The sequence below is a fragment of the Hemitrygon akajei genome, chromosome 3, assembly GCF_048418815.1.
Source record: "Hemitrygon akajei chromosome 3, sHemAka1.3, whole genome shotgun sequence".
NCBI classification, from domain to species: Eukaryota; Metazoa; Chordata; class Chondrichthyes; order Myliobatiformes; family Dasyatidae; genus Hemitrygon; species Hemitrygon akajei.
In genome coordinates, this window is record NC_133126.1 from 19,555,321 (window position 1) to 19,574,382 (window position 19,062).

The 19,062-nt window shown below is 45.3% G+C and overlaps 1 protein-coding gene across 3 annotated transcripts in view; it reads left to right on the plus strand.

The window, feature by feature from the left end:
* Positions 1 to 19,062, plus strand: part of LOC140724756 (exportin-1-like) — a 126,334-nt gene that overhangs the window by 86,375 nt on the left and 20,897 nt on the right. For all 3 annotated transcript variants that reach the window (XM_073039283.1, XM_073039284.1, XM_073039285.1), the window contains 8 exons: positions 1,287 to 1,445; positions 3,338 to 3,532; positions 7,622 to 7,760; positions 8,115 to 8,296; positions 10,208 to 10,364; positions 11,303 to 11,466; positions 13,955 to 14,089; positions 17,418 to 17,601. In XM_073039283.1, the coding sequence (XP_072895384.1) occupies positions 1,287 to 1,445; positions 3,338 to 3,532; positions 7,622 to 7,760; positions 8,115 to 8,296; positions 10,208 to 10,364; positions 11,303 to 11,466; positions 13,955 to 14,089; positions 17,418 to 17,601 (1,315 nt within the window). The remainder of the gene's footprint in view (positions 1 to 1,286; positions 1,446 to 3,337; positions 3,533 to 7,621; positions 7,761 to 8,114; positions 8,297 to 10,207; positions 10,365 to 11,302; positions 11,467 to 13,954; positions 14,090 to 17,417; positions 17,602 to 19,062) is intronic.

Below are 19,062 nucleotides of genomic sequence, written 5' to 3' on the forward strand. Positions count from 1 at the left end.
TATATGTGTGTAAAACTCTGGCACGGGACCCCTTCCGGGCAATATCCAATAAAAAGATCCAGGAACTGATGCTTTGATATAACAGCACTCAAGTCCACATTGGGATTTGTCTCTTGGCACCAAGAACCTGGTAGTTCCAGTATTTAAACCCCAATGTGGGGCTGTCTGTGACTTCTCACCTGGTCCCTTCTTCCTCTTCCAGCGTCTGTTCAAAGCAGAATAACTTTTGTATTGCAGAGCATGTTCTGAGATACAACACAGATATTCTCCGAAGGGTGGGAGAGAGTTATTTTTGCAGAGGAAATTATACTGCTTTTGCTAGTTTGCCAATCCTTACTTTAGACGACAGTGCCTTAGTTTGGATAGACAAGTGATAAACAGGAGAGTCTGCTGATGCTGGAAATTCAGTTACAGTAAGCATGCAAAATGCTGGAGGAACTCAGCAGGTCAAGCGACCTCCATGAAGAGGGATAAACAGTCAACGCTTCAGGCTGAGACCCTTCATCAGCACCCTGGATCGATCCCTAGACACTCCTGATGAATTTTCTCAGACTGAATCATCGACTGTTTATCTCTTTCCATAAATGTTGCCTAATCTGCTGAGTTCCTCCAGGATTTTGTATCTAAATTTGGACAGTTGAAACTCCTTCCCTTTCTCCTACGGTCCACTCTCCTCTCCTATCTGATTCCTTCCTCTCCAGCCCTTTATCTTTCCTATCTACCTGGCTTCACCTCTCACCTTCTAGCTAGCCTCCTTCCCCTCCCCCAACCTTTTTATTCTTTTCTAGTCATGAAGGAGGGTCTTGACCCAAAATGTCGACTGTTTACTCTTTTCCATAGATGCTGCCTGACTTGCTGAGTTCCTCCAGCATTTTGTTTGTGTTGCTCTGGATTTCCAGCATCTGCAGAATTTCTTGTGTTATTGGTTACATGGACCTCGCCTCTGGTAGCTAATAATCAGTTGGTGGGATATAACCAACAAAGATATTAATTGATAAGAATTAAGTAACAAAAGTGTTGGAAACATTCAGCAGCTTGGGCAGTATTCAGCTTCTCTCTCCTCAGAATTCTACCCTGCCCCCCCAATACCACCTACTTAGTGCTTCCAGAGCTCAGCTTTTGGTTTGGATTTACAGCATCTACGCAATTTTTTATTTTTATTTGGTTTCTGTTTTTTCCCCATTTCATATAAGACTCAGATTTGAGATGTGGGTAGCAACTAGGCTCTGGTCTAATGTGTTACCTTGAGATGTACGCGTCTAATTTCGGGCCTTGTTTCGTTTCAGATGCTACCTGCCAATACCAACATACGGTTGGCTTATGCAAATGGGAAGGACGATGAGCAGAATTTCATACAGAATCTGAGTCTCTTCTTGTGCACTTTCTTGAAGGAGCATGGCACCTTGGTAGAAAGGACACTGGAACTCAGGGAAGCACTCCTGGATGTAAGTTCGCCGTGGAAGATTGCTTATGTGGTAACGTTGCTGTCCTACATTCTCGTCCCATCTGCTTTGTGGTTCACTCTGAGACTTCTCTGGGACTATAGCTGTTTCACTCCCTCCTTCCCTCCACTTCTGGTATCTAATGGTGGTATTGCAGTTTTACAGTACCGTTAGCCCAGAGCATTAACCAAGAGACCATACTTAGTGCGGAGCCAACAACCTGTCTGAATGTGAACAAAACAAAAGAGATGGTTGTTGACTTCAGGAGGGCACGGAGCGACCACTCTCCGCTGAACATCGACGGCTCCTCGGTAGAGATCGTCAAGAGCACCAAATTTCTTGGTGTTCACCCGGCTGAGAATTTCACCTGGTCCCTCAACACCAGCTCCATAGCAAAGAAAGCCCAGCAGCGTCTCTACTTTCTGTGAAGGCTCAGGAAAGTCCATCTCCCATCCTCACCACATTCTACAGAGGTTGTATTGAGAGCATCCTGAGCAGCTGCATCACTGCCTGGTTCGGAAATTGCACCGTCTCGGATCGCAAGACCCTGCAGCGGATAGTGAGGTCAGCTGAGAAGATCATCGGGGTCTCTCTTCCCACCATTACAAACATTTACACCACACTCTGCATCCACAAAGCAAACAGCATTATGAAGGATCCCACACACTCCTCATACAAACTCTTCTCCCTCCTGCCATCTGGGAAAAGGCACTGAAGCATTCGGGCTCTCACGACCAGACTATGTAACAGTTTCTTCCCCCAAGCCATCAGACTCCTCAATACACAGAGCCTGGACTGACAACAACTTACTGCCCTCTACTGTGTCTATTGTCTTGTTTATTGTAATGCCTGCACTGTTTTGTGCACTTTATGCAGTCCCGGGTAGGTCTGTAGTCTAGTGTCGTTTTTTCTGTGTTGTTTTTACATAGTTTAGTGTAGTTTTTGTACTGTTTCATGTAGTACCATGGTCCTGAAAAACATTGTCTCATTTTTGCTATGCACTGTACCAGCAGTTATGGTTGAAGTGACAATAAAAGTTGACTTGACTTGACTTAACTCCGAAACACTTCTGGCTCCAGACATTTTGGATAAGGGGTACTCAGTCTCTCTTGAGAAGATGACATGTCCCAGGTGGTGAGGGTGCTTCATGATGGGAGTGAGGAATATTTAAAGTCGTTGCTGATAAGGGACTTGTAAGTAAAGCACAAATAACAGTTAAGTCAATTGTCAGTAGTAGTGATGGATTTCTCGGTGATTAAAAATTCACCGTGCTATAACACTACCTCATGTCTGTCAGTGCAGCAAGTTAAAATGGTGAGTTAGTGGGTGGATTGGTGGAAGGGAGGATGTATGTGGGGAATGTGAACAAATAAATGCCTTTCTCCGATTATGCGAGGCAATATTTAGAGGTACTGTGTGCAACAGGCCCTTCCCTGCCCAGCAACCCATGGATTTAACCCTAGCCTAATCACAGGGCAGTTTACAGTGACCAGTATGTCATTGGACTGTGGGAGGAAACCCGCATGGTCGCTGGAAGAATGTACAGACAGCGCTGGGACACAGTGTTGTGTTAACAGCTTCGCTACCATGGTGCCCAGTATCGTGGAGCACCGTCTCTGTGTGTGGGTGGATGGGAGGGGAGGAGCAGGGCTGGTTCTTCTGTTGTTGTTTTGTTGTGTTCCGCGTCGTTCTGTCGAGCATCGTGGGCATGCTGTGTTGGTGCTGGAATGTGTGGTGAATCTGTGCCCCCAGCACATCCCTAGGTTGTGTTGGTTGTGAACACAGACAGCAGATTTCATTGCATGTTTCAATGTACATGTGTTGTATGAATCTGAATCTTCATTGAGTGACAAATTGAATTGTAACACTCTTTTCAATGTTGTCTGTTGATGTAGGGTCTACACTACATGATCCTGATATCGGAGGTGGAAGAGATTGAGATCTTTAAGATTTGTTTAGAGTACTGGAATCACCTGGCGGGAGAGCTTTATCGGGAGAATCCCTTTTCCATTAGTGCCTCCCCTGCCCTGGGGAGTCCTCACAGTGATGTCCCTCCCCGGAGGCAGATCTATCTCCCGGTGCTATCGAAGGTGAGTGGCGATGAAGATTGTGAAAGTGAAGCAAAGTGGAGTTCAGGGATCAGGCGAACTGTGCTCCACCTTGGGTTCTCCACGTCTACCATTCCTGAAGAACTCTCTGTGTCTCTGTCTCTCTCTACCTGTAACCGCCCTGTGCAGACACCTTCAGTGCTAATGTTTGAAGGTAATGCTGAATATCTCCTCAGAGGGTTTTCGGGATGACTAAAGCTGGCCTTTCCAGCAACACCCGTCTTGTCAGTGAACAAACAATATTATTTGTGTATTCCAGATATGTTCCTTTACCATTTCAGTTTCAAGTTTATTATCACTGATGTATGTCATGAAATGTTTTTTTTTGCAATTGCAGTACAGTACAATACGTTAACAACTACTGTAAGTTACGCTAAGACCAAACAGGAATCTATCAATATCTGCCTTAAATGTACGTGAAGATTTGGCCTCCACAGCTGCCTGCTACAAGGAATTCCACAGACTCACCACTCTCTGGCTAAAGAAATTCTTTCTCATCTCCATTCTAAAAGGAAGTCCCTCTATTTCTGATCACAAACAAAAGAAAATCTGCAGACGCTGGAAATACGAGCAACATGCACAAAATATTGGAGGAACTCAGCAGGCCAGGCCGCATCTAGGAAAAGAATGTCCTGCCAAAGGGTTTCGGCCCATAACGTCATTTTTTTTTTACTCTTTTGCAAGATGCTGCTGGCCCTAGACTCTCCCACCACAAGAAACGTCCTCCGCATCCACTCTATTAAGGCCTTTCACGGTTTGATAGGTTTCAATTAGGTCACCCTTCATTTGTCTAAATTCCAGTGAGTAAGGGCCCAGAGCTATCAAACACCCTTCATATGACAAGCCATTCAAGCCATTTGTGGTTGGGCTGACCACTATGTGACTGAGCCGTCCCATATCTGTTATATTCATATAATTCCATAGCTCCTGAGTCACTACCAGTGAGAATGAGCTGGTGTAAAATTTCTCTGAGTTGCCTTGAGGAAGAACATAGAACAAAAACAGTACAGCCAGGATATTGAACTGAACCAATTAAATTAGTAATCAAATGGCTAAACTAATCCCTTCTGCCTTCACAATGTCCATATCCCTCCATGTTTCTCAGATCCATGTGCCTATCTAAATGTCTCTTAAAAGTCCCTAATGTATCTGCCTCGATCACCACCCCAGGCAACACATTCCGTGCACCCCCACCAGTCTCTGTTAATAAAACTTGCCTCACACATCTCCTTTGAAACTTCCCCTCTCTCTGTCAATGCATGCCCTCTGGTATTAGACATTTCAGCCTGGGAGAAAGATTCTGTCTGCTCTATCTATGCCTTTCATAATCTTATAAATCTCTATCAGATCTCCCCTCAGCCTTCAGGGAAAACAACTGTCCGGTCTCTCGCTAAAGACGCAACTCATTTTTGGGTGAATCTCTGCTCATAGCATTTAATGATATCACACAGTTGTTCTGTCCCGGACACTGTCGTTTGACACGACTTTGGTCAGAATGTAAGCTGGTTTGGAGGTGGTGATGGAAGCGACCTTTGCCCTTAGAACTTTCTTTGTCTACTTTTGGTGTCGGGCCAGTAGATGTATCTAGGTGACCTGTCCCAGCAACAGTGTTGAATCATCTGGCTTTATTTGTTCAGATGCCTTCATGCTCTTTAAGAGACTCAACACTACCTCCTCCTTTGATCTTGAAATGCCCTGGCATATCGATATTCTCAGCACTGATCTCCCTCTCCTCCACATCCGTCTCCTGGATAATTACTGATGTAAAGTTCGCATTAGTTACCTCACCCACACCCTTCACATCCAAGAAGATGGCCCTACCCTCTCCCTAACTCTCCTCTTCCTCTTGGTGTATGTATAGAATGCTTTGGATTCTCTTTAAATCTACTCGCCTGTCTCCACTTGGCTTTCTTAATTCCCTGATTGAGTTCTTTTCTGGCTTCTAGACGATTGTCAAGGGCTCTGTTTGATTCTAGCTTCCGAAGCTTTTACATACTTTTATTTTTTTATCTTGACCAAACTCGCCATCTCTCTCAACATCAAACGTTCTCTTACCTTGCATCCTTGCAATTCTTTCTGATTGGAACATATCTTTTCTCAAAAGTGAAGCACCCATGCCTGTTCCTGTCTCAGACAAGTCTCAGTAATGGCCACCACATCATTGTTCCGTGTACTGTATACATTCTCTGATAGTAAAATTGATCCATGATGTAAGTTCATCACCTTTACCCAAATTACTCCTAGCATTAAAATACACATACTTCCAACTATACATGCTATCCTATCTAATTCTCTGCTCCCGCCTGTTTTTTACTGGCCCTGCCACCTACCTTCCTCCCCATCCCTCCACTTTCTGACTTGATGCTTTGGTTCCCATCCCCTTGCCAAACTAGTTTAAACCCTCCCAAGTTCCCAAGTGAACCTCCCAGCCTGGATGTTGGTTCCCCTCCAGTTCAGATGAAACCCGTCCTTCTTGTACAGGTCACCCCTGCCCCAGAAGAGGTTCCAATGATCGTAGAATCTGAAACCTTGCTCCCTGAACCAGTTCCTCAGTTACTCAAGCAGGCGTTTTCCACTGAGGTTGGGTGAGATTAGAACTAGAGGTCACAGGTTAAGGGTGAATGAAAGATGGAATTTTTAAGGGGAGTCTGAGGGGGAACAGCTTCACTCAGAGGGTGATGTGAGTGTGGAACGAGCTTACGGGTCCTGATGTAGGGGCCCGACGTGAAACATTGACCACCCCTCTCCTCTGCCTCCACAGGTGCTGCCTGACCTGCTGAGCTCACCCATCAGCTAGTTTTCACTTAGTCCTGTGAGTCAAGATAGTTTAATGCCATTCCCAGTACGCAAGTGCAAAGAACAAAATCATAGTGTCTCTGCATCCGAAGAGGTACAGAACACAATAAAGAACACAACAATAATAACCAGAATAAGTATAACTACATAAGATAGTTACAAACAAGAGAAAATCTGTCGGTGCTGGAAATCAGCAGGACGTAACGGTCCTGAGGAAGGGTCTCGGCCCAAAGTGTCGACTGTACATTTTTCCATAGATGCTGCTGAGTTTCTCCAGCATTTTGTGTGTGTTACATAAGACAGTTTATCAGACTAGATTGGTAGATTGATTAAACGCCCATAAAGTGACGGTAGGCACAGATGTGTCTGTACATAAGGTGACTGACAGGAAATGATAAAGAAGTGGTGGTGGGGGCTGTAGTGGGTGGAGGTGTGGATCAGCCTTACTGCTGGGGGAAAGTAACTGTTTTTGAGTCCAGTGGTCCTGGCGAGGGTGCTACGTAGCCGCCTCCCTGATGGGAGAGGGTTAAACGGTCCTTGAGCAAGGTGAGTGGGATCCTTCACGATGATACTGGCTCTGTTCTGGCACCTTTTTCTATATACACTACTATGCAGAAGTCTTGGGCACATATATATACCTTGGGTGCCCTAGAGTTTTGTAGTAATTTCATGTATTGCTTTGTACTGCTGCCATTAAAAGAAAAGCCAAATTTCATGACATACATGAGTAATGATGTACTTGATTCTGCCGTGGGTCTCTATTGTGGGAAGGGGACACGGAGAGGGGAATCATGGTTGGGAAAAAGGGAAGGGAGAGGAAAGCACCAGAGAGACATTCTGTAATAAACCAGTCGTTTAGAATCAAATGACCTTGCCTGGTGTCCCCAGGCTGATTGTGACTGCACCCACTCCACACCCCACCCCCATCCCTGGCACTGCATCTCTGCCACCTGTCCCACACCCCTCCCGTGACGCTCCACCCTTGCCATTCCCAAAATCGTCTACTCTCACTGGGCTTACAAACTCACTCTCCGCTCCACTTTGACAAATACAATACTGTGCAAAAGTCTTAGGTGCTCCCGTTGTCTGTATGTGCCTAAAGCTTATGCACAGCACCCTATGTCTTTGATGGCAGGTAGATTGGTGATGCGATGGGCAGTTTTGACCACCCATTGCAAAGCCTTCCTGCCCTCCACATTGCAGTCTCTGTATCAGCTTTAAGAGCAAATTAAATCCGGATGCTGCATGACAATTGTTTTGTTTTCTCGGTTTCAGGTGAGGCTTATAATGATCAGCCGGATGGCAAAGCCGGAAGAGGTGCTTGTGGTGGAGAATGAACAGGGAGAGGTAGTTCGGGAATTCATGAAAGACACAGACTCCATCAACTTGTACAAGACCATGAGGGAGACGCTGGGTACGTTCAGCCTCCTCTGGTTTTAGCAGCTCATATACAAGTTTTATGATTCTCCTCTTTCTATTAACTGTGCACTGTTGAATAAGTTCAGCTTGTCTATGGGGGACTGGAATTGACTTTGATATCTTTTGGGAAATTTGGGAGAACATGCACTCAGTGAGCAACATTAGGTGCACGTGGCCAGCATTCTTGCCCTAGTATTGGGAAATAATGGGCTTATTGTAATTGTCAGTGGATCGTCATCAGTGATTGGTGCATTGGCAAATCATTGAGTTGGTCTGCTTATGGAGCACGTTTGTGGAAGTGAATAGGAAGGGACTTGAGTTCATGCCGAGCTGTGTGCTTCTCTTTCAGTGTACCTCACGCATTTAGACTACGCGGACACTGAATGCATTATGACAGAAAAGCTGCACAACCAAGTGAACGGTACAGAGTGGTCGTGGAAGAACCTCAACACGCTGTGCTGGGCCATCGGCTCCATTAGTGGCGCAATGCACGAAGAGGATGAGAAACGTTTCCTCGTCACCGTCATCAAGGTCAGTCAGTGCTGGTCAACTGGGAGCCACGTCGATCCCTCTGATATGATGGTTTCAACCCCAAATCTGACTTTGGAATGGCTGTATTTGCGAATCGGGTGAATTATCATTGACATGCATCATGTTAGGATTTGGGAATACAGGAAATTTGTTGTTTTGCAACAGCAGTGCAGTACATCAAGATTGTACTATATATAAAATACTATATAGTACATATACTATATATAATATATTAAATTGATATGTATTATGTATATCTAAAAAAAAAAGTAAAATAGGTGGTGAATTGTATGGCTGCTCCTGAATTGGTAGTACCAGAGAGAATGAGGTTTGAGGGTGTAATGTATGTTGTCTTTTGCAGCCTCCTAACATTTTTCAAATCCATGATTTTTGCCATTGAACGTAGAACAGTACTGCACAGTACAGCCCCTACGGCCCATAATGTTGTGTCCACCTTCTAATTTACTCCAAGATCAATCTAATCCTTTCCTCCCCACCCACGTAGCCCTGCATTCTTCTCTCGTCCATGTGCCTGTGAGTCTTTCATGTCGCTGAGGTATCTGCCTCTACCATCACCCCGGCCGTGTGTTCTACACACCATCCCTCCTCTCCTCTCCTCTCAGCACCTGTGCCATGTGGAATAATAGAGGCAGCAATTATATCTGAAGCCCAGAGTTGTTTTCTTGACAGGAGGCACACTGGTAATCTTCATCATCAGTGGATCAAATTTCCAGAAGTCCCAACCAAACAAGCAAGACCATGTCCATCATAAAGTCTGCAGCACTTGGAGAAGTTGGCTCACCACTGCCCTCTTATGGTCAATTAGGGATGAGCTTTTAATGCAAGCATCTATAATGTTCCCATCTCAGCTTTTTAAAAGTTATTTACAATTTGCCTTTTTTTAAGTGATATATTAACTACGTAAATTTACTGGGCCAGTGATGCAGAAACAGAAGCTTGTTTCTCAGCTTAGTAATGGGGACACACACTCATTAATTAAAGATTAAAAAGGTTAGCTTTATATGTCACATGTACATTAAAACATGCAGTGCAATGTATCATTTAGTGTCAATGACCAACACAGCCTGAGGATTGTGCTGGGGGAAGCCTGCGTGTATCACCATGGTTCTGGCACCAACATAGCCCACGACTCATTAACCCCAATCTGTACGTCTTTGGAATGCGGGAGGAAGCCCACAAGGTCACAGGGAGAATGTACAAGCTCCCGTTACAGACAGCAGCTGGAGTTGAAATCTAATCGTTGAAGATGCTGTAAAGCATTACACTAGCTTCTGCACTACCACATTAAATCCATTATCAACAGTGCTGATTATCATAAATAGCCATCTGGTTCACTTCATGACATTGGGGAAGGGGAATATGACATCCTGGTGCAGTTTTTGGCTTCACATCAGCAGCAGTCTGACTTTTAACTCCATTGAGTGTGGGGAATCCAGAATGATTATGGAAGACTAGGCTTCCGTAGCTGTTTGTGGCAACAAATTCCAGAGATTCCCCACTCTCTGAATTCCCACCTTTCTCACTATTCAGGGCACTTACAAAGATAGGTGCATAAAAAGAGCCCCAACCACAAACTGTTCCAGCTGCTACCATCCGGGAAACAGTACGGCAGCATAAAAGCCAGGACCAACAGGCTCCGGGACAGCTTCTTCCACCAGGCCATCCGACTGATTAATTCATGCTGATACAACTGTCTTGTACTGACTATCCTGTTGTATGTACTATTTATTATAAATTACTATAATTGCATATTTGAACGGAGATGTAACGTAAAGATCTTACTCGTGTACATGAAGGATGTAAGTAATAAAGTCAATTAGCCATTGGCCCCGCGTGTGAAGAGTAAACAAAAGAATAAGATATTTACTGTTGTATCTCTTTGCTTTGAAGGACTTGCTGGGTCTCTGTGAACAAAAACGTGGGAAAGATAACAAGGCCATCATTGCCTCTAATATAATGTACGTGGTGGGGCAGTACCCCCGGTTCCTTCGAGCTCACTGGAAGTTCCTGAAGACCGTGGTGAACAAGCTCTTCGAGTTTATGCATGGTGAGTGTGTGCCATTGGCTTGTACTCAGTGTGGAGCGGGCAGCCTGTACCTCGACCCTATGTCTTATAAGACCATAAGCTATAGAAGTGGAATGAGGTCATTTGGCCTATCAAGTCTGTTCTGCCATTTCATCAGGGCTGATCCATTTGCCTCGTGGCCCCAATCTCCTGCCTTCTCCCTGTATCCATTCATGCCCTGACCAATCAAGAACCTAGCGACCTCTGCCTTAAATATACATAAAGACTAGGCTTCCACAGCTGCCTTTGGGAACAACTTCCAGAGATTCACCACTCTGGCTAAAGAAATTCCTCCTCATCTCTGTTCTAAAAGGACACCCCTCTATTCTGAGGCTGTTTTTTCTGGTCCTAGACTCTCCCACCATAGGAAACATCTCACCCACATCCACTCTATCAAGGTCTTTCACCACTCAATAGGTTTCAATGAGATTACCCTTCATTCTTAATTCCAGTGAATACAGGCCCCAATACTCTTCATATGTCTTATGGTGTCTTATGTCTTATTGCCAACAAATAGGTAACTTTTGGGAAGATTTACTCTACCAGTGTATTTTGAAGTTTGTATTGAAAATGTTTCTTTTTCACAGATGTATCTACTGCCTTTAGCACAGCTTTCTGTGAGAAGACTTGATCCTAAATTTACAGGCTTTTTTTGGAATGGGTATTTTTGGCTGTAACTTGTTGGACAGATTTAACAAGCATCAGAAGGATGAACCAAACCCGTGTGCACAATTTCACAGAAATGCATTGGTGTGAAATATTGACAACTAGGCCATCTGACCATCTTTGGAAATAGTGTTTGTCTTTTTTTAAAAGAAAAAAACACCCAAAAATAGATGAAGAATTTGATTTGATTTGAAGCCAGGTTTTCATTTTACAATCAAAGACTTTCCAAGCCCCGTGTTTTTGTTGATACACAGAGACACACGATGGAGTGCAGGATATGGCTTGCGACACGTTCATCAAGATTGCGCAGAAATGTCGGCGTCATTTTGTACAGGTGCAGGTGGGAGAGGTGATGCCTTTCATCGATGAGATCTTGACCAACATCAACACCATCATATGTGATCTGCAGCCCCATCAGGTCAGCTCTTTAGGAGATAGTGCAATCTCCGGTGCTTTTTACATGATGATAAAATCAGGGGATCTGGGTTCAGTGCAGGAGAGTGTTACGTGAATGCTCAGCAATTATCTAGGGAAAGGTGGAGCAGATATGGGGGGAAGGCGGTCTACTTCTGCTGTTCTTTTATACTGAGCCATTAAAATTACTTGCCCAACAGCTTTTGCAACTGTACACAGTGGCCGTTTGGCTAGGTACGGGAGTGGAACCCGGCGTGGTGTTCTGCTGCTGTAGCCCATCCACTTCATGGTTCGATGTGTTGTCCATTCAAGGATGCTCTTCTTCACACCACTGTTGTAATATGTTTCCCTCTCTCTCTCTCTCTGCCCCTCTCACAATCACTCCTTGCCTGTTTTCCATCTCCCTCTGATGTTCCTCTCCCCCTTTCTTTCTCCCAAGGCCTCCCGTCCCATGATCCTTTCCCTTCTCCAGCTCAGTATCCCTTTTGCCAATCACCTTTCCAACTCTTAGCTTCACCCCACCCCCTCCAGTCTTCTTCTGTCATTTCGCATTTCCCCCTTCCCCTCCTACTTTCAAATCTCTTACTAACTCTTCTTTCAGTTAGTCCTGATGAAGGGTCTCGGCCCAAAACGCTGACTGTACTTCTTCCTATAGATGTTGCCTGGCCTGCTGCGTTCCACCGGCATTTTGTGTGTGTTGTAACATGTCGTCGTTTGAATTGCAGTCCCCTTCCCTGTCGGCTTGAACCAGTCTGGCCATTCTCCTCTGACCGCTGTCATTAAAAAGACATTTTCACCAACAGAACTGCCACTCACTGGATTTTTTTTTGTATTTTTGCACTGTTCTCTTTAAATTCTGGAGATTTGTGTGTAAAGATCCCAGGAACTCAAACCACCCTGCCTGGGCACTAACAATCGTTCCATGGTCAAAGTCACTTGGATCACATTTCTTCCCCATTATGATGTTTGGTCTGAACAACAACTGAACCTCTTGACCGCATCTGCATACTTTTGTGCATTGAGTTCCTGCCACATGGTTGGCTGATTAGATATTTGCATTACCGAGCAGGTGTACCTAATAAGTGGCCACTGAGTGTGTGTGCTGTGAGGTGAGTATGGCAATTGATAGCATTATGTTCTGATCATTTTAAAATGCTGTCAGCGAGATAATGGAAGATGCCTGCAGCTCTGAAACCCTGGCCCAAGTTTCCTCTCACAACCTCCCACCAGTACAATATCCTGTTCATGCCGACACGGGATACTGCAGAGACCGGAATCCTGAGCAGAAAGTTCCAGTTTATTGTCTTTCAACTGTACACATGTATACGGCCAAACTAAACAACGTTCCTCCAGACCAGAGTGCACAATGCAGGGCGTATAACTCACATTCAACGCATAAAGTAATAATTAGTGCAAATAAATGCATAAATAATAAAGTAAATGAAAAGCTAACTCGGTGGCTCAGGCAGCAGCTGTGCAGGGAAATGGGCAGTCGACCTTCCGTCTAGACTGGAAAACTGGAGAGGAGATGGCCAGGAGTCGAGAGGAAGAGGTGAGCTAGTCCAGATGATACTGTGGGGGCGGCACAGTGGAAATGCGCTTAGCGTAACACTTCACATTGCCAGCAACCCCGCTGCAGTCTGTAAGGAGTTTATACGTTCTCCTTGTGACTGCATGGGTTTCCTCCCCCAACCCAAATATGTTCAATTCGCTGGGTGGATTGGTGACAGGGGTCTAATTGGGCAGTGCAGACTCATTGGGTTAGAAGGGCATTTTGCTATGCTGTATCCCAAAGAATAGTCTCAACTTGCATCAAAGGTCCATTTCCCTCCAGATGCAGCCTTCCTCCAGCAGTTAATGTCCAGGGGTTCCCAGTCTGGGGATGGTAGGGCTCCATGACATAAAAAGGGTTGGAAACCTCTAATCTGGACTGTGTTGTCGCTAGTTAGAAGGTGGTAATCCATACAGTTTCACTTATTTTTAACTGATTCAAGACCATGGATTACTCGGAAGGAACAGGGCAGCATTAACGGCATCGTAAAACCAAGCTGCCAAAGTTGGGGTGGTGGGGAGGGGTAGGAGGTGATGGGTGTAACCAGCTCAAGGGGAAGGTGGGTGGGTGACTGAAAGGGGATGAAACTGGGTGAAGATAGGTGAAAGAGATAAAGGGCTGCAGAAGAAGAATTCGGATAGGAGAGGACAGTGGACCATGGAAGAAGCGGGATGAGAGTGGGAAACCAGGTGGAGGAGGTAGCCCTACCCTTCCGTTTTCATCCTGATGCAGGTTCCTGAAGCATTGACTGTTTGTTCCCCTCCATAGATGCTGCCTGACCTGCCAAGTTCCTCCAGCATTCTGTGTGTGTGTGTGTGTGTGTGTGTGTTGCTCAAGATTTCCAGCATCTGCAGAATTGCTCATGTTTCTGTAATATGGAGCTCGTTTCAGCATCTAATTTTAGACATTCTATCATTTTCTTCCCCCCCCCCAACTTCAGGTTCACACGTTCTACGAAGCTGTTGGCTACATGATTGGAGCTCAAACTGACCAGACGGTCCAGGAACATCTGATTGAAAAGTACATGCTTTTGCCGAACCAAGTGTGGGACAGCATCATTCAGCAGGCAACCAAGGTAGGATGGACAATTTATTATGTTTCCTGCACAAAAGAGTTCAGAACTAATGCAATCTGTAATATTTTTATATAAATTTAAAGAATGAAGATGTAGCATAACGCTAGGGTAACAGTTAGTGGAATGGTATTACAACACTGTTGACCTGGATTCAGTTCCACTGCTGTCTGGAAGGAGGTTGTAGATGTGCTCCATGACCACATGGGTACTGTGATTTCTTCCCATGTTACTGAGATGTACGGGTTAGTAAGTTAACTGGTCACATGGGTGTAATTAGGTGCTGCGAGCTCATTGTTACTGTGCTATATCTCCACATCTCTAAATGAAAATAAGCATAAAATGTAAATATGGAACAAAGGACCACAACACGCTCATGCAAAATCTGACCTTTTAATCTCAAACAAAATGTCCCCATTATCTTGTTATCTCCACAGTTATGAACTGTGGTAGATATAGTCAATACTCCTTCCTCCAATCCCAGAAATATTATTGAATTCTTTGTTCTGACTGAAACTCATTGACTTTTACCCTCAAGATCGAGACCACTTCAATACACTACCGCGGGCAGTACAGTAGCGTAGCGGTTAACACAATACTCGGCCTTTTCTCCTTGGAGCGATGGAGGATGAGAGGTGACCTGATAGAGGTGTATAAGATAATGAGAGGCACCGATTGTGTGGATAGTCAGAGGCTTTTTCCCAGGGCTGAAATGGCTAGCATGAAAGGGCACAGTTTTAAGGTGCTTGGAAGTAGGTACAGAGGAGATATCAGGGGTAAGTTTTTTACGCAGGGAGTGGTGAGTGCATGGAATGGGCTGCTGGTGATGGTGGTGGAGGTGGATATGATAGGGTCTTTTAAGAGACTCCTGGACAGGTACATGGAGCTCAGAAAAATAGAGGGCTATGGGTAACCCTAGGTAATTTCTAAGGTCAGGACATGTTCGGCACAGCTTTGTGGGCTGAAGGGCCTGTGTTGTGCTGTAGGTTTCCTATGTTTCTAATACTTTATAGTGCCAGCTGTACGATCAGGGTTCAATTCCTGCTGCTGTTTGTAACAGCGCCAGTTTCCTTTGGGTGTTCTGGTTTTCCTCCTGCGTTTCAAAGATGTGTGGGTTAGGGTTAGTGAGATGTGGGCATACTGTGTTGGTGCCAGAGGCATGGTGACGCTTGTGGGCTGCCCCCAGCACACTCCAAGCGTGTTGGTCATTGATGCAAATGACGCATTTCATCATGTTTCGAATGTAATTATGACAAATAAAGCTAATCTAGTCTTTTTTAAAATCTCTTCTGCTTTCCCTTCTAGTTCAGTTCAGTGCAAGTTTAATTGTATTTCAACCATACATGGATATGGCCAACAGAACAGAGTTACTCTGCTGGCCAAGGTGCAAAACACAACCCCAACAGTCACACGCAGCACAAACCACATATAGTACCTTTAAGCCAGCAAGCTCATATTAGACAACACACACAAAATGCTGGTGGAACGCAGCAGACCAGGCAGCATCTATAGGAAGAAGTGCAGTCGATGTTTCGGGCCGAGACCCTTCATCAGGACACATCATCAGATATCAGTAAAATACAGTCATGCAGAAAGTATAGTCCAGATCCCCGAGTCCATGAATGCTGCAGAAATCTGCAGTGGAACACAATACGGCTTGTCTTCTGCCAAGAAAACACGGTGGGGGTGCAGCACTGTCTCCAGCTTGGGTGCTGTAGCACACCGCCTCGCATGAAGCGCACCAACTCTGACGCCGCCCTCCCTCCCTCGATGGCTGTAAGCAGACAACGCTGCGGCCAGAGTATTGGCAGTCACTACGACAGGGGTCGTGCAGCTCCCCACCGTCCGCCCCTACCGTCTGCCAGTAAATCAGTGAGTCAGACTTGCAGCGTTAACAATGTCCAGCGGGGTCTTGTGGATCCTCCTGAATCATTCTGTTTATGTTCTTGCCCTGCGTTTGGATCCTTGAACCTTCCCACCGTGTTGCTGATCCCCACCCCACTCCGCTGTCCATGCTGGTTGGGTTTCTTCCTTTCTCCTTTCATCTATCTCCCAGTTTCAAAACAAATCTCCTCATTCCTTGGTCTGCAGCAACAGTTCCAACTTCATTTTTGAACAAATTGCCCTCCCAAGTCCACAATTACTCCCAGTCCTGCTGTGCCCTGTTGCAACACTGTGGAGTACAGTGTTGGGAAGTGTATGGTTGTGCAGTTTGGTAGAAGAAATGAAAGGGTTGACTGTTTTCTAAATGGAGGAAAGGTACAAAAACTGAGGTGCAAAGGGACTTGGAGGTCCTCCTGCAGGGGTTCCCTGAAGGTTAATTTGCAGGCTGAATCCGTGGTGAGGAAGGCAAATGCAATGTTAGCATTCATTTCAAGAGGACTAGAATATAAAAGAAAGGATGTAATGTTGAGACTTTATAAAGCACTGGTGAGGACTCACTTGGAGTATTGTGAGAAGTTTTGGGCCTCTTGTTTGAGAAAGGATGTGCTGAATCTGGAGAGGGTTCAAAGGAGGGTTGCGAAAATGAGTCCAGGATTGAATGATGTCAGACGGCCCTGGGTCTGTACTCACTGGAGTTCTGAGGAATGCGGTGTGACCTCATTGAAACCTATTTAGTGATGAAAGGTCTTGATTGAGATGATGTTTACATTGGTGGGAGCGTCTGACCCGAGGACACAGCCTCAGAAAAGAGGGGTGTCCTTTTAGAACGGAGATGAGAAGGAACTTCTTTAGCCAGCGAGTGGTGGATCTGTGGAATTCTTTGCCACAGGCAGCTGTGGAGGCCAAGTCTTTATGTATATTTAAGGAAGAGGTTGATAGATTCTTGATTGGTCAGGGCATGAAGGGATGCAGGAGAAGGCAGTAGATTGGGGCTAAGAGGAAAATTGGATCAGCCATGATAAAATGGCAGAATTAGATTCGATGGGCCAAATGGCCTAATTCTGCTCCTGTATCTTATGGAGATTTGCGGGTTGCTCCGGCACATCCTTGGGTGTGTTGATCGTTAACGCAAGTGATGCATTTCATTGTATATTTCAGTAGAGGGGAGCAGACATTGAAAGAGTTTTGTGTTTAACAGCTATAAACTTTATGCAGACAATATTCTGTTCCCCTTGCCTGCAGCTACCATGTTGCTTCGCTCTTGCTTTGAGTTCTTTGTGATCTCGGCCTTGGCATGAGTCAGGGTTGGGGGCACACCTCCTCTGAAAAAGCAATGGGCACCCTCATCTGCCTGTGTCGTGTCAGAGGGAAGTGCGTCAAGTTAGTGCGGTGGCTGTTGTTTGCCTTCCATAGATTGGCGTCTCACTGGTGCTCTCCTTTTTCACAGAACGTGGATATCCTGAAGGACGCAGAGACGGTGAAGCAACTGGGGAGCATTCTGAAGACCAACGTGAGAGCCTGCAAAGCCGTTGGGCACCCGTTTGTCATCCAGCTGGGGCGGATCTACCTGGATATGCTCAATGTGTACAAGTGTCTGAGTGAGAATATCTCAGCGGCTATCCAGGCAAACGGTAACGAACCAGACCAGCTCTCACTTGGGAGACTGTTTGGATAGTTTTATGAAAATGATCAAGGAAATAGAAACCTAAAACTCTCTTCCCTCATAAAGACGCGGATGGGGGGCGGGGGGGGGGGTGGGTGTCAGTTGAAATCGTCAGAATTGTCTCTAGATTTTCATTGAACAAGACTAATAGATGATTATATGACAAGTTGGGGCCAGAAGGGGGCTGTTCAACTTCTGGACCATTTTCTATTGGTCAAAGGCTTATTTCCACTTAACTCCCATTTCCCCATCTCCTTGAACACATTTTAGTTAATGAGTATTCATCAGCGACTGATGTAATGTTAGCTATTGACCTAAAAACTGTTCTTGGCTAGAGTTCTGACATACCTCATGTAATTAATATCTTTATCTATTTCAACTCTGAAATGCTCGGTTCTAATTTTATCATCTCCTGGTGCTGAACTCCCCAGTCAGCTGGGAAACGTAGGCATTTTAATTCTCAGTAATATCTGTTATTTTTGCTGGTGACACCGTCGTACTTTCCTATTTCGGGTTTGTTGTTTTTTTTTGTCGGTTGAAGTGGGTTTGGATTTTGGATGAGTCATGGTCTGAGTGTTAGTGTACGTTCAAGGGACAGAATTGGCTCCTCTAGTATCTGTGCTGCTTCCAATAATCTCTGTAAATAACCAGATTTTGTATACAGTGAACAAGTGGTTATAAATGGGCTGGTTTGAGAAAGGCCGATAGGATGAAATTAGAAATGACTCCTCTTTTTCTGCTTTCCATCTTGCCTTCGCCTTGTTGGAAAACAACAGTGTTAAACAAATCAAGAGGGCTCTGTTACCAGCCAGGTTGTAGAAGGGATGGTTAGTCGATTCTGGAAGGTACCAAATTCTGAATCCTCACGATGTGAAGACTTACAGTTTGATACACTACTGCAGAGGTGTCCACCTTTCTGACGCTAAATTGAAGCCCCAAATGTCCTCTCGGCAGCGGCGGTCTTCTCTCTCCCGTCTATTATAGATCAGCATCATCATATGCCGTGTTGTATGATGTAGGTGAACATAGTCTATGATTGTTTTTTTCTTCAGAAGTGGTTCGCCATTGCCTTCTCCTGGGCAGTGTCTTTACAAGATGTGTGATCTCACCCATTATGAATACTCCTAAGAGATTGTCTACCTGGCGTCAGTGGTCGCATAACTAGGACTTGTGATCTGCACCGGCTGCTCACACGACCATCCACCACCTGCTCCCCTGGCTTCATGTGACCCTGATTTGTGTGTGTGTGTGTGGGGGGGGGGGGGGGTGTTGCTAAGTAGGTGCTACACCTTGCCCAAGGGTGGCCTGTCGGCTGGCGGAGACAAAGTTATGCCTGGTGCCTCCTTTGAGAGAGACTTGTCTCCACCCCACCACCCACTATTATTATCGGCCAAAAAGATTATCCGGGAACTATCACGCTGATGCATCT